We start from the raw sequence: 16,376 nt of genomic DNA, 5'->3' as shown, positions 1-16,376 counted from the left end.
GGCAACATATCAGAAAATTACAACTTATCCCACTGTGGAGATGGTGTTCAACATATCTACTGTGCCAGACTCATTTCAGCAACTGAAGATTTAAGTCCAGATTTAAGATTTTTAAAAACATTTACTCATCTAAAATATATGTATGCATTATAAGTAGCACTGACACAAATTCTAGAGGTTGTTTTTTCTACAAATATTGTTAAATAAAAATAAATATTTAACTGGGACACCACAGAATATCAGAATCTACTTTATTATTACGGATAATAAATTTGAAAAGAAGTAGAAGTCAAATTTCCTAATTCAATAGGCTGATCCATATTCATTACATTATAAAACACATCCAGTATGAATCTCTATCGAATGAGAGAAAATATATGAAAAGCTGGCTTAGCTTCTATAGGTTTGCAATAAAATTGTTACTCTACTAAATCTTCCTAGAATGTTCTTTCTACAACATTTGGGAAGTATTTTTGTTTCAGTAGCTTTGAATTTTTTTTTATGTTAAATTATTTTTTATGGAATAACAAACCCATTGTCAGATTATTAATTATGAAATGTCCAATTTTCTTAGGTACTAAGTTTGACAGTTGATATCTCTGACATTTCAATTTGACACTTCTTGTTTTATTTTTATTGTGAAGGTACATCCTCAGTCTTTCAAACACATGGTTTGGCTTGTGATTATCTTCAATTTTTTTTTAGAGCAATTTTTGTGAAATCATGGATAAGTCAAAAATTTGAGCTATTTTTGAATATGAATTCCATCATGGAACCAATGCAGTGCTGACAGCTTGAAATATCATTGAAGTGTTTGGGAAGGATGTGGCAAATGAACACACAATACATTGGTGGTTTGAGAAGTTCTCTTCTCGTGATTTTAATCTTGAAAATGAGTCACATGGGCAACCTGAGACCAAGGTGGATAATGATAAGCTTGAAAGCTATAGTGGAAGCGAACACATCTCAACCTATGCATGATTTAGTAGCAAAGTTTGACATTACTATTCCAACAGTATTGGACCATTTGAAACAAATTGTCAGGGTAAAGAAGCTGGATAGATGGGTTCCCCATGAATTAAACGAACATCAGCAGAGAAATCATCTCAAAGCTTGCCTTTCTCTGTTGTCATGACATAAAGGCGAACCATTTTTATTGTTATGGGTGATAAAAATTGGATTGTTTTTGACAATCTCAAGCATTTGGCACAATGTTTGGATAAAGACGAAGTGCCAAAATACAGTCCCAAACCAAATATTCATCAAAAAACACTAATGATGTCTGTTTGGTGGTCCAGCACTGGTATCCACTACAGCTTCATGAAACCTGGTCAGTAGATTACAGCAGATGTCTGTTGCAACCAATTGTATAAAACAATGAGGATGCTTGTGATTAAGCAGCCAAGATTGCTCAGTAGAGACAGACCAATCCTTTTGCAAGACAATGCTTGATCACATGTCACACAAACAACACTGCTTAAAACTGCAGAGGCTGAACTTGGAAACTCTCTGTCATCCATTGTGTTCATCATACTTTGCACCAACTGACTATCACTTCTTTCAGGTTTTGAACCACTTCTTGCAAGAAAAAATATCCAATTCTCAACAAGCTGTGGAAAACGCCTTTCACTATTTCATCACCACTCACTCTCCAGGTTTTTTCGCCGCTGGCATAAACAAACTACAGTTAAGATGGCAAGCCTGTGTTAATAGTTTAGGTGCATATTTTGATTGACTGTACTGTTTCTTGTTTGAGATATATTAATAATAAACTATACTTTTGATTCAAAATTGGACATTTCATAGTATAATATTCAGTAGCATTACATATACACATTATGGTATTTTTGTCTATAGGAAGGTTGAATTAGTAAATGCATATGATCAGGAATTAATCCTTTGTTTCAGGTCTATGCTAGAAATACTGGCTCTCTCTATATAAATGTGTATCTATCTATCTATCTATCTATCTATCTATATATATATATTTGGAGAGAGGAAACATGACAGAGGTGAGGTTGTGACTTAGAAAGCAGACTTAAAAATTATTTGAAAGAGTTTTTAGGTCCCTGCCCCAACCCTAATACCTCTCTGATTATACAGATATTATTTATTTATCATCTAAATCACAAACATTTTCTTGCATTTTTAAGAGTGAAAGAACAATATAGATATCTCTAGAATTCAAATGAACAAATTATCTACTATACATTTCCAGCATGCATTTTGCTCTCTGTCATTTACTCTACAACTTTTCAAAGTGGTCTAGTATTAAAGAAGGCTCATTATGCCATCTGCAGTGGTCTCCTGTTTGATCTCTTGTATTTCCTTTGACCTCTGAAACATTGAGATTTCATACTTGACGTGAGATAACATCCAGTATGAAGAAAAGTATAACGACATTGTATAGGAAAAAAATGGCTAGGTGTAGCTAGTAATTGGGTTTGGGACTATGATTTATCTCTCAAATAAAAATCAATGTCTGACATGCCAGTAATATTTCTTTATAACAAAACATCAGAGCCAATGCTTTGTGGCTCTTATCCTGATATGCATTTTCCAAAAAATCTTAAAAGATGTAAATAACCTAAAAGCACAGAAATGTGTCTTCTGCATGGCACTGTTTGAATATTTACATTTGGTATTCTGCTCATGTTTCTTCAAGTAACTGAATCCCTTCTTTAGCATTTTACCTTGGCATTATCCCCTTTTAGCTCTTTCCTGTGCATAGATATATTTTGTCAGAAAGCAAGAACAGGTATACATCTTTAGATTTTTGAATTTTAGGCTTTTGACTATACAGACAAATGTTTCATCAAACCATGTTGTTATTTTCATAGTTGATAGAAGATGAATTGCGAAGTTTAAGTGGAAGTCTAAGTAAGTACAAGTTACTGAAATCTTTCCTGGCTGCAAAAGTGCATTTAGCACTTGAAAAACCCATACGTTCTTTTATTTTGTATGAATGCACCTAAAGCAAACTGAAACATACTCTTCTGCTGTCCTAGAGCAACACTGTTTACTGTGATAGAATGATAATCATATTAGATTTTGACCACTTTTGTGAATTACCTCAATAAGAATTTTATCCTTTGAAAGCTGAGTCCATAGGCCCCACCATTTAAATAACACCATCATTCTGCATCAATATGCTCACAAATCAGCTTTGGTAAATATTAATAATGTCCTATTGTAGTTTAGCTTATTCATGGGTTTAATTTTTCCTGAATTCAAAACAATTAATTTAAATTGATAATGTATAATAATTGACTTGAGATAACACACAGTATGAAGAAAAGCATAACCACATTTTACAGAAAAATAGCTAGATGGCTGATAATTGAAGTTGTAACTTTTTAAATGTAATTGTCATTCCAAACATTATATTTCCCCTCCCCTTCTTATCTGTTTCAAGCAATCCAGCATACCAAAAAAGCATTTCTGATTTTAGCACCTATCCAGTATGTTGAATCCTTACAGTGATAATATCTACATTCAGAAGATTAATTCGACTTCAAAAAAGGAAGAGAAATAATTCCAAAAAGTGATGGTTTGTTTTAATTTACTTTAACCTGCAATATTGAGAACTGCCAACTTGTAAGCACTGTGTTAAGTGTTTTGGAAACATAAATAATGCAAAAGACATCATTTCTACCTTTAAGAAGTTTATTATCTAAGAGGAAAAATATGCACAAATAGTTGTCCTCATCATTGAACCTGGACACCTTCTGAGCTTTTCAGTATGGAAAATAATAGAATAGCATTCTAAATAGAATGGAGAAAATGCTTTCCTGGCCACATATCACAGAATCACAGTCTTCACCATTGTGAAGAAAATTGGCATTTATCTAAGCTAAGCCACCCATCTGATACAAAGAGACAGCCTTTTCTCTAAGGTATTCATATATTTGATATGCAGTCCAAATAAGCTTAACTAATTCTTGAAAGCACTTTTGATGATTCCGCAATTACTGTTTTCCCTAAGCAAGATTAGGGCTTGTGCCTGTGTGTGAAGTTTGTACCCTGACACTAAGAAGCCGGTGTGGAGAGAAACAAACCCCACCAAATGGAATTTTCATTCTAAGACCTTTGAAGGTGATCATTCTCAGTGCCCTAAGCAGAGGCTGACATCCAGAGGGCACTTTTGCAGGAACGTGGAAAGGAGTGAATAAAGGGAAGGCCGTGTTTGCATGTCCACCTTCCCAGTTCCAGGAAACATTTTGCCACCTCTCCTGTCTCTTGCACCCAAACTGGAAGATTCAAGCCCTTCCTCTGAGATCAGCCTTTCTTAAATTTCCTGTTTTTACTCCATCCTTTCCCCTCTTCTTTCTGACACAACTTCTAACACCAGAAAAATGATAACCTTAAGAGAAATCAGATCAAATGTGTTGAGGCTCATCTGACAGGACTCACCAGAAAAAAAAATCTTCAGGGCTCCTTTTAACCCCCAGGCAACAGTGTGAGAAACAGTGGCCTTGATCCCTCCCTTACCGATTTAAAGCCTAGTCTCAGGACAGCTCTAAAAAAAAGCAAATGCTAGGAATAAAGGAAAGGCCGTGGTCCAAGTGGCACAGAGGGAAGCTTACGTTTGAATCAGCGTTAATTTCTGCAGTATTAGAGGTCATCAGTAATCTATTCGCCAGCGCTCACGTTCAGCACAATTACCACGCTATGCTAAGCACAGCAAAAGACTCACTCCTATAAGATGAAATGCTTAGAAAAAGGGAGAACTGGAGATGTTTAAAGGAGATTTGTTTCTTACAAGGCTTTAATTTGAAATCTTTTCATTCTGAAGATGTCTGGGATATTGAGATAGAGCAAATGAAAGCAGTGCATTCCTGTTACAGATTCAGCTGTGTATCTCATGTATTTGAAAGGCTTAATCAGCACACTCAGGAACAAGATGTGAGACATCTTGAGGCACTGCTTGCCTGTCAGCTGCAAGATCAATAACATGCAGCTGCCATTCTTTGCCACACTCCAGAGAATAAGTTTGCAGAGTGAGAAGGACTTTGCTTTGAAGCTGTTTTATTCATGTCCAATGACGTGGTCAAGACAGAAAAGTCCTTCTGGGGAGAGCACTTGAGGCTTGGCCCCAACTGGCGCAGCCTCTGCTCAACCTGCCAGCTTGCATCATTCACTTTGCTCAGTGTTAGTCTGAGCAGCAGGGGATTGGGTCAGAGGACATTTCCAATCCATTCAGGCAATTCAGGTAATGCAATTGTTTTAAATGACTATGTAAATGATGCCTAAAAGCCCCTGGTAGTCAATGTTGAATGAACTCATTAATTTAAGATTATTGCTATATCTGACAAAAGCAAGCACAACAGCAAAGATACATAAACACAGATTTTTCAGCCAGGAAATATAGACTATCTTATTCTACTATATTCTACCATTATATTCTACTGTTGTATTCAGCACTGATTGAATTGCCAATATGCCTAGTGTAGGGTTATCAAAGGGGAATTTTAGAAATATCTGGTAATGCTGTTTAACAGCTAGTTGAAAGAGGAGAGACTCCACTGTAAGTCCCATTTTTTTCCATTAGTAAAGAATTTACTCAGCATATAAACAGTTTTGAAAGAAGACCTCTTTATCTGTGTACTCTTGAGAGAGTGTAGGTGAATATGATTTTTTAATTTAAAAATGAACTCCACAAATAAAATGTTACAATGTAACATTTACTGTAATTTATACTATTTACTTACCTTTCATATTTATTATTAAAAAAGTAATTACCTCTACAAATATTTATTAAGTCTCTGCTGAAATCGAAGATTGCAACTAAATACTATGAGGAATATAATCCTTGCCTGCAAAGGGATTTTCCCTCTTACGGGACAACAGATGTGCATACATAGTACATGTGGATAAGTTTTGGGGCAGGGAAGTACTTGGCATGTCTTGAGTGTAAAAGCAGGTTTTCACTTTTCAATCCTGCCCCTGGTTGATGTGAGAGTAGCCTACCTAAGTCCAGATAGCAAGTGCAGGGCAAACAAAAGCAAATCCTCCCAAGTTCAATTCAGCAGCATGAATGACGCTTGAAAAATTTTAAGAGAGGAATTAGGTTCAATTTTGTTACTTGCAAAATATGGCCAGTCTCGATTAAAGTGAGCACCTATTTATGCTGTCTGTAACTTTTGAAATTCAGATAGTTCATTTCCCTCTGCCATCCTACATCTAATCATAACTAGCTCTGCCCAATTCTACCTCCTAAATATTAATATATATTTTTTGAACTCTTCCTCTTCTCTACCCCTCTTTCAGACCTACATCATTTTTTACCTGGATAATTGTACTTGCTTACTATTTGGCCATAGTTTTGTCACCTCATAAATCTACGCTTCATGGTAACGAAAGAATGATCCGTATTAAATGAAAATGTGGCCTTGGTTAGAATCCTTCAAAAACTCCCCGTCACTAATAGAATCAAGTCCTATCTGCATTCTCTTCAGCAAAATAATCTAGGGCCTTTCTACTTCTCTACTCCGTGTCTTAACCATCCCCCTGCCAACCCATCTTGGTCTAGTTACTGCACTGTGTCTACTCCCTCATTTTAACAAGCAGTTTCCTGTCTCTTTCTCCACTGTGTCAGCTCCTTTTTTTTCCCCCCAGGAAATCTTTCCTCAAACCCCAGGTTGGGTTTTGATTCCCTCTTCCATTATCCCATTGAATCCTGTGCATCCAGCATCAAGGCCTTGCCATATTTATGTGAAAGTGTTCTTATTTCTGTCTGCCTCCCCACCAGACTGAAAGCTCCGTGAGGAAGCCAATGCTGTAAACCAGCACAGTAGCCAGGTCTTGCTTCCCATTCAGAGATCAGATTTAGTGTCACCTCTCAGAAAGGCCGTCAAAGATCACTTGACATGCCCTCACTTGATCCACCCCTCTTTTTCCTTCATAGCACTTACCATTCTATAGTATTTTCTTATTTATTTAAGTGGTTTTTTAATTATTTGTTTCCCCACTAGAATATGGAATCTTAGAGAACAAAGACCTTTTCTGCCTTGTTCATCCCTATGTCACCACTTAGAAAAGTGCCTAATATATAACAGACTTTCAATAAATATGTATTTTCAAAACTGAATTAATTGGCCAGGCATGATGGCTCACACCTGTAATTCCAGCACTCTTGGGAGGCCAAGGTGGGAGGATTGCTTGAGGTCAGTTTGATACCAGCCTCAACAAAAGCGAGACTCCATCTCTACTAAAAATAGAAAGAAATTAGCCAGACAACTAAAAATAGAAAAAAAAAATTAGCCTGGCATAGTGGGCTGTGCATGCCTGTAGTCCCAGCTACTTGGGAGGCTGAGGCAGGAGGATCACTTGAGCCAAGGAATTTGAGGTTGCTGTGAGCTAGGCTGACACCAGGGCACTCTGGCATGGGCAACAGAAGGAGACTCTGTCTCAAAAAAAGAAAAAAAAGAAAACTGAATTAATTGAACATAGGATAGATAAATGAATGGAGTAATGGATGGATGGCCACTTAATAAGAGGTCAGTAAATTAGTGACAGGAATATTAGCTTATCCATATTAGATAAGCAGTATATATGCCAATAATGATATCAGTTTAATTTTTTACACTTCAAGGGACACATACCACTAAACCCTCAATATTTACTCCTGTGACTGACTTTCATACACTGTCACCTATTGTTTTAAAATATCCCAATTTGTGAAAGCTCTGTCATATTCCGAATGCCACTAGTTATATTCCACGTGTTCTCTCCGTGTTAATTCTCCTATCCTTTCTCCCAGTACATGTAACTACACACCCCCCATATAAAATAGCAGAAGAAAAAGATCAAACTTTGAAAAATTACTAAACTCTTCACACTAAATTCCAGACTCATCTTTTACATGTTTAACTTCCCTCCTCACAGATTTCCTCATTCGTGAAATAGGCATGACAACCTCTTTCCTTGAAGTATTATTTCAAAGACCATGTGAGAAAACACATGTTGATGCACTTTTCAAATGTCAGAGTTCTCATCTGATACTGTTGTATCAATTACTATTTCATATCTCTTCTCCCACTTATCGATAGTAAAAGCAATGTATATCTTCATAGTGTCTTTCATTTTAAACATCTTATTATTAATTGTTTAAGGTCCCTTAATCTTAGGTGTATAATCATTTGCATTCTGAATTGCAGCTCCTTCATTGGTTTTTATAACTGTTGAATTTAATAGGACATTGGGGAAGTGGATAGCACAGGCAAAAGGAAATTGGATTTTGAACCTTTTATTATGATGACATCCATTTGATTGTAGTCCACATGATTAGTGAAGAAAATCTGCTGCTGTGACAACTTTCCACTGTGAAATATACATAGGCTTGGATTTGCTTATTAGTTTACTGTTTAGGAAAAAAACAACCTGCAAAGCAACATTCAGTGCCTATTAATTGAGCTCTTTCTGTGTATTGTGAGCATCTAAAGATGGTACAGTGAAAAAGACCCAGCACCTGTCAAAAGGGGCTAAAAAGCTAGGATCACCTTATTTGGGGTCTTCTAAAGAGAAGCATGCAAATGACCTTACAGAACCAAGCTCATTATTTTTTTTAACAATTTATAGATACAAACGCAAAGCACTGATTACCTTGTGTTCTTTCACAACTGATGGATTAGGTGTCATCATAACCCCAATTTTAAAAAAGAGGAAAATCAAGCATCACGGACCCAAGCGAGTGCACTGATACCTCACAGAGTCATGCTTCACTCAAGAACCCCTGCCACAGTCATATTTACTCTGGTGGGATTTTCCAACTGCATATGAGTGGTAGAGTATGTATGTGAATGTTGCAAAAGTTTGTACTGAAAAAAAGCAACAGTGTAGAATTGAGAACTGGGAAAAGAAATACTTGTAAATTTGACATCATGGCAATGAGATAGCTCATGTGAAAATACTTTGAACACTGAAGCCCTATATAAATATAACGTATCAACATGTATTTTTTTAATTATGTGATTTTAATGAATAAACACATATGACTAATGAGGGCATGCCAATGATTGGGAGGCTTATGGCAAAGTAAACCTATGCGAGTATATTTTGAAAATCACTCATTGGTATTTGATTATATCATAATGCAATGTCCCAGCCCAATATGTTATATGTTAGCTAATAAAGAGAGGTTGCTAGGTTAAATACATTGACGAAGTAGACTTATAGAAAGTGTGGTTTGAGATCTACTCTCTCTTTTAAAATGGTTACAAATTCTGTGAGGATGTCCAACTCAGCATAAAGGCCTTAGATGTATGCAACTAAATAGCCTAGAGTACTTTTTAAGGTTGTTATACAGTTTAATTAATCAATGCTGGCTCTCTCTACCTTTGCTGGTCTACTTACTGGCTTACACAATAATGGCCTGCAATAAATGACCTCCCTGCCTGCTTCCTTTTTTCACCCAAACATTGTGCATATCAAGGACAAAATCCCTGAGACTCCTTTAATGGCAATAGTTTTAAAAAGCCTAGGCTCCTGCAGTTTTTAAAATCAGAGTATCATCATGAAAGTTCCTTAGTACTTTTATGAAGTCTGTGAAGATCTTGAAGTTTAAAATGGAAAGCAAAACAAGAATCCAAAGAATCAATATTTGAGTTTTCAGTGTTATGTTTTTTGGAATGTGAAAATCAGATTATTATCTGCAGCTCCTAATACTGCAGTTCTACAAATGGATGTCTTTTTAATTTAATGACCTCAAAGTAATACAGTGTACCTTTATAAAGTGTTAAATAGTACTAATTACATGTTCAAAAAAGATCTTACCTAGGTTTAACATATCAAGTGAATAATTTTTTAATTATCAGTGGCAAAGGTGCAATTTTTTACCATAATAATGTCATCTTTACTAATATAGTCCTGATTAAGATGATTACTTATCCACATATTTTCAACCTTTTATAAAAAATGTTTGAAGGTTTGAAAGTCATCAGAGCTATTTACAATCAGAGCATAGAATTGAAAAAGAAACATGTTTATTACAATGAAAAAAATGGTTGCCAATGAGAAATATCTTCCTAACTTTTAAAAACATTATAATCCAGAGCCAAATACTTCCTTTCATATTTTCAAACTCAGTGCGAGTATAAATGTTTAATTTCTGACAATGTTGGACTTCTATAGTAATTAAAATCTAAAATGTGCGTGGTAGCAATCACCGATCAAGTTGGCTTATATATACTGACATTTAATAATGGCAATGTACTCCTTTCTTATTTTCAGGAATTCTGGTAAATTATTGTAGTGTATTTTATCATAGAATTATCATATTTATCATACAAATCTAACTTGACAAAAAGTTGAGTGTAGTGTATGAAATGTTAATGAAATTATGAAAATGAAGTATTTTTCATTATATCATAATCCTACTTATTCTGAATTTTTCAAACTGTATTTAAAATAAATGTACTTTCTGGTGACATGTTTTCAAGTAATTAAGAAATTCAAATATACATAATTTTATATATAAATTTATATGTATAATTTTTAGATGGATTTACCTCCATTTCTAAGTTAAAACATGAAACATATTTGGTATCTGAGAATATATTATTCAAGTATATTATGCTTTAATCTTAGTATTTTAACTTTTTATTAGGAAATTTTCTTAAGTTTCCAAGTTACAGATTTAAAGAAGTTAAAATGTAAGTGCAGAATCCCAATATCTAGAGTTGTGAATTTTTAACTAAAAATATTAGAAAGATAAATATTTTAACATCTTGATTTACTGAGTTGTACACATTGTGTCATATATAATGTTGTCAAAGAGTTTACCTACTCTATTTATAAAAATAATTTGTTCATATATTTTTTATAATTTATAACATATCACAGGTTATCATAATAATATTTTTAAATGTTAACAGACTTATGCATTGCCCTTTTTGTGGACACATAATTGGTAATAGGTATAAAATTTTAAGTTAAAAAGTTTATATTAGTGAGAAATGCTAAGTTAGTACAAAAATGATTTTGACACAAAACTCAGACATGTGCTAGTCAAGAAATAATGGATGGACAGATATTTGTTGAGGGCTTAGAATTTGTGTGGTTTGCTAAATATAAAATATGAGGCCTTCTAAGTACATTATGCTTTTGTTGATTGATCAACAACGAAAAGATAACAGTGCACAACAGAATCATAATGCAGAAGGGAAGTGTCTGCTCAGTGGCCACTCTCAAAGCAAAGGAAGAAGAAATTATCATAAGGAGCAAGAATTGTTTCCCTAATGTAGCAGTCAGTAAGGGATCTGTAAACTGGATGAGGTGTAAAGGGCATGGTGGCCCAAATTCAAACATCATTTAAAAAGTATCTCCCATCAAATCTTACAGCCACATTTTGCATATGTATTATTTCTAATGTATTCACATTTTTTTTTCATGATTTGTTCCCAGAATGTTCAGGCCCATTGGGAATTGAAGGTGGAATCATATCAAATCAGCAAATCACAGCTTCCTCTACTCACCGAGCTCTTTTCGGACTCCAGAAATGGTATCCCTACTATGCACGTCTTAATAAGAAGGGTCTTATAAATGCCTGGACAGCTGCAGAAAATGACAGATGGCCATGGATTCAGGTAAGAGATGGGATGGGACGAGGTTACTCCCCAATATGACCAGAGTCATTTAAGAAAGCAAACAACTGAGAACTCAGTGTGACTCTTCCTCATAGTCAGAGGAAAGGGTGATTTAGTTAAGAGCTCAAATTACCCACAAGCTCTGAAAATATGGGAAACAGACATATTCTATTGGAAAGTGTGTTAAAAGGGATTAAAATGTTAAAATTATTGGTGTTAATGCCACTATTTTAAGTTACCTATCCAAAAAGGAGGCTTTCTCATATGCTGTGTGTAATTAACACAGTGTTAACATTTAGCAGCCATTTAGGATACTTCAGGAATATAAAAATTACATCTATTTCTTACCTAAGAAGTGGTTCCACACATGCAAGTACAAAATATACAATGGATTATAATAGCAATACTTCAAATCCACCTTCTTTCAATAGCTGAGAGTATTTCAATTCATAGTGGCATTTATTGTCATCAGCCACCTGTTCTTTAAAGCAGGAGAAAACAACAATATACTGAGAAATTAAGTGATTTCCCAAAGATGGCCTGGAGAGTAGTACTGTCAGAACATTATATTCTATCCATGTCAATGCTTTTTGAGCATTCAGATAAAGTAAAACAGTAAACTAGATATTAGGAGCATAGAAAAGATGATCAAAACTGATTTCTTTGAAAGATTATCCCTCTGTTGGGGGAAGCACATAAATAACTATCTAACAAGTCATTGATTTGTGCTAAAGGGAAGAAAAATCCAGTATACTATGGAGTCAGAGAAGAAGTAATTAATTATTTTGAGAAAGCCACATGGGGAAGACAGGATTTGAGTGAGGTCTGGGAAGACAGCTTTCAGTAGAGACTAGATGCCCAGGGAACAGCATGATCAAAGGTACCAGATGGGAATCTGGGGAATATCATGTAAAAAATCATGACTTCAGGAGAATTTTATGGAGGGATGTGTTCAAATTTAGTGTGTGAGTTTGCCATGCCTAAGGATTCCTCCTGAAAGGTATGAGCCTTATTCCATTGGAGTGAGGCACTATTAGAGAACTTTGATAAGTTTAGGTGACTGACCTGTTCTATTTACTGCGTATTTTGAGCTAGAAAAAGATGGAAATCCTTGATGTGAATTTATTTGGTGTACTATACAAAGGCTAGTTTATAGGCATTTAATATAAAGAAAAATTGATTTATGGCCAAGTCGCAAGACTTCCATACTTTGAGAACAGGACAAAAATCTCCTTCAGATACTTCTTTGTTCTGGATTTTTAGGAATTCTTATATATCATAGACATATATTTCTTTTATCTATACAGCTCTATATGGGTACCTGAAGTTCTTGTTTTGTTTTATGAATTTATATTTGCATGTATTTGCCAAAATTCCCTTTTAAATTACATTTGGCTTTTTAAATATATAGCCACATTCGCAGAAAGAATTCCAGATTTTGGAAATGGCACATCTATGCAGTTTTGATCACTGACTGATGAAGATCCAATTAAGATTTAAAATAGACAAAGAATAACAGAAAATGCTTGTATTCTACTTACTAATAACCATTCCAGAGACATTTTTAATCACTCTAGTTGACTATTCATTTCACCATTTGTAAGATCGTGGTCATAAAACTTACGGTTTACATCAGAGTTTCTGTTTGACAAATTATGTTTGTGAGCTTCAATGATTGTGCATTTCAGTGAACCAGAAATAGCATACTTTCACAATGTTTACTCTGAGAAAAACCTTATTAATGTTTCATGTCCAGATTTTTCACTTTGCTTTGCCCCATTTTTGACTACTGAACATTATGCATCATTCTGCCTTTCAAAGTATTGCATAAACTTTAAATTCTCTTTGTCCCAGTGACTAGAGGTAGAAATGAGCTTAATGGAACAGGACAACCGTTTACTCTGACAGAAATTTAGATTAAATATGACTTTGTTTGTCATCTTAAGTAGAAGAATTAAAAACTTGTTTTACTTTTAAGTGAAGGAGGATAATGATTTTGATAATTTTGCTTTTTGTCTGAAGATTATTATGAACTCTTAGAGAAATACGGTTGAAGTAAATATAAAAGGATATATAATGGAGGAAGAAATCTCCCACATAATGAGAGAAAAACTTAATAAAAACTCTCCATTGTTATTCAATAAATACTTAGTGATTGTGTTCAAAGTATATATTTTGTTATTGCATTATTTAATAATATCTTATTTTCTAATTTATTTTTCTATTAAAAAAACTTTTCTCAGTTTCTTAAAAGAAAATCAGATCTATGAGAATCTAGGAAGTCTAATGATGTATCAAATTTTGTGTGTTTGAGCATTCATTGTTAATTTCCCTTGTCACTTAATTCTTTTATTTATTATATTCATTCCTTCAAATGAAACATTTGAGCACTTTACTTAAACTCACTAATAATAATCAAAATATTCTTCTAATCTTTCAGGTGTATGACCCACATGCACTAATTTGTATTCAATTTTATTATCTTCCTTGTCCTGATGAAATAAAAATTTAAATTGCCATTTAAATTTATGTACTCAGTAGGAAATTATTGATTGAACCACAATGCTCATAATTGGTTCTGGATTTAAAGGGTTAGTAAAGTATATTCAGTTAAACAAGAACATTTTTCTTCCTTTTGCAAGTTCGTCTGACCTTTGTATCTTCACCTAGATTTTTTCAATATTAACCACCACATTAAACATTAGCCCATCAGCATCCTCTTTCTGACTAATGTGTTAGAAATAGCAACTTTGCACAATTATGGAAGTATGTCTTGGATTATTACATATGAAATATTAAAAGATTATTTAAAATTTCTACATGCTTTACTAAGTGAGTTCAGCCAGAATGATTATTTCTTACTTATTTTAAAGATATATATTTTCTATTCCTTTGTATTTTTTTTTTTACTTATAGCTATGTATAGTACTTTTTTAAAATTTTTGAGTTGATTGTGGTTCATGTATATGTTTTCTTTCTGGAACATGTATTGTATTTCCAGCCATTAATTTATTCATCCATTCAACATTTACTGAAAGAATATGTACTCTGCACTCCATACTCTAATAGGCACTAGAAAAAAGACAGCACTTGCCTTCAGGAGGCTCTGAATCTAGAAAATAGAAAAGTAGATGGGGTAAACATAACAATAAAATATTGGTGGCCCGGTCTTACAGAGTCTGCTAACTATTCCATTTGAAGCATGATATTATGTTTTATCAAACCAGCCTATTTTTAGTAGGACTTTTATTAAACTAGAATTATATTAGCATAATATTCATAGAATGCAAGGAGAAAAATTCCCATTGCACAATGTATTGCATAGCTATTTTATTGGATGCTAATATATTTGATGGGTACGGTATAGTAATATATTAAGGCAATACCCTATTTTCTTTTGAAAGTTAATTTACTAGTAGTTGTTTCAGTTTCAGCACTTTATCACTGAGAAAATTAGGTTTTGAACTCTTTCTTTTAAATAATTCATCACCTTTTAAAAAATATGACTATAACCTTAATATGTTCCTTTTCTATATACCACAGAATTTGTGAGAGGAAAGATAGTTACTTCTCAAACTCTACTGTGTGTAGGACTCATGGGTCACTTGGTAAAAATAGAAACTTCTGAATTGCTCCACAGACCTGCTGCAGGTCATCCTCAGAATACACTGTAAAAACAAGTCCCATCTGCTTATAAACCTTGGGTTTGTATTGCTTGAGTTATAGTAAAAAAATAAGTAAGTAAAATAAAATAAACACTTTTGCTTGATGATCTGGGCACTTTGTTGTTGGAACTGCAAGTAGTGATGCCTGTGTGGGGTGGAGGGAGAAGAAAGAACAACAAAGAAAAATGAGGAAGGGTAGTGGGAAATAAGTGATCCAAGAAAATTCTTTGGACTAGAGGGAGGCAGAACCAAGCTAGGTAGTCTCCTTAGAAGTGCGTGCAGCTTTGGCAGCAATTCACAAGTAAGCCTTATTTTTTAGTCATGAAACAGTTAAAGTGCTTGAATGGCCATTAGATTCTTCTTTGTTATAAAATTTAAAATGTTCTAAAGAAAAACCATCTGATTTATGCATTTAAAAAAATATTTAATAATAGTTAATGTAGAATGGATGGGCCCAAAGGAGAACTAAATGAGCACAAATTAGGTTACAAATTCCCAGAATACAAATTCCAAACATGGATTCTTTCTTAAAATTTGGTTAACAGCATGATTAAGAATGCTACAAAAATAGACTTAATCATCTATTTCATTTCAAAAGTCAGTATATAATGTATGTGGAATTTTTTTTTCTTTTTGGCACTCAGAGACATCTGGAGCTCCTTCAGATGCAAAAATCATTTTTATAAGACCAGAATTTAAGAAGTAGATTTTCTTTTTCAGGTTGTTGTTTAGTTACAGAACCTGAATCACATACATCTAATCCATCTTTACTACTTCCCCATTCAAGTGGAAAATGTTTTAGCCTGTTGTTTTTTTTCCTTAAAAAAAAAAAAAAACAAAAAAAAAAACACCTACATTACCACCCATACTAAACACCTCTCTAATGCTAATTATATCAGGGCATTAACATATTGCTTTTTCTGGTGATCTTTTTTTCCAACTGTGATCCAGATGGGAAATCACAATTTTTATTTAAGTTTTTTATTAGAAGTGAGCTTTTCATACATAAATGTGTGTTTTAAAAACAAACATTACTTTTTTAATTAAAAAAGTCACTTTGCATTAAGTAAAAATGACTTGATCGTTCTATACTCAAAAATAATATATTTGGTCTCAAATTATTTGG

General features: G+C 33.8%; 1 protein-coding gene across 2 annotated transcripts in view; it reads left to right on the top strand.

Moving 5' to 3' along the window:
• EDIL3 (EGF like repeats and discoidin domains 3) overlaps positions 1 to 16,376 on the top strand; it is a 388,195-nt gene that overhangs the window by 257,135 nt on the left and 114,684 nt on the right. For both annotated transcript variants that reach the window (XM_045565716.1, XM_045565717.1), the window contains one exon: positions 11,404 to 11,585. In XM_045565716.1, coding sequence (XP_045421672.1) covers positions 11,404 to 11,585 — 182 coding nt within the window. The remainder of the gene's footprint in view (positions 1 to 11,403; positions 11,586 to 16,376) is intronic.

This window comes from Lemur catta, chromosome 12 (assembly GCF_020740605.2).
Source record: "Lemur catta isolate mLemCat1 chromosome 12, mLemCat1.pri, whole genome shotgun sequence".
Lineage (NCBI taxonomy): Eukaryota > Metazoa > Chordata > Mammalia > Primates > Lemuridae > Lemur > Lemur catta.
Note: the sequence above shows the minus strand (reverse complement) of the source record. Positions and strands in the feature narration are given on the sequence as shown.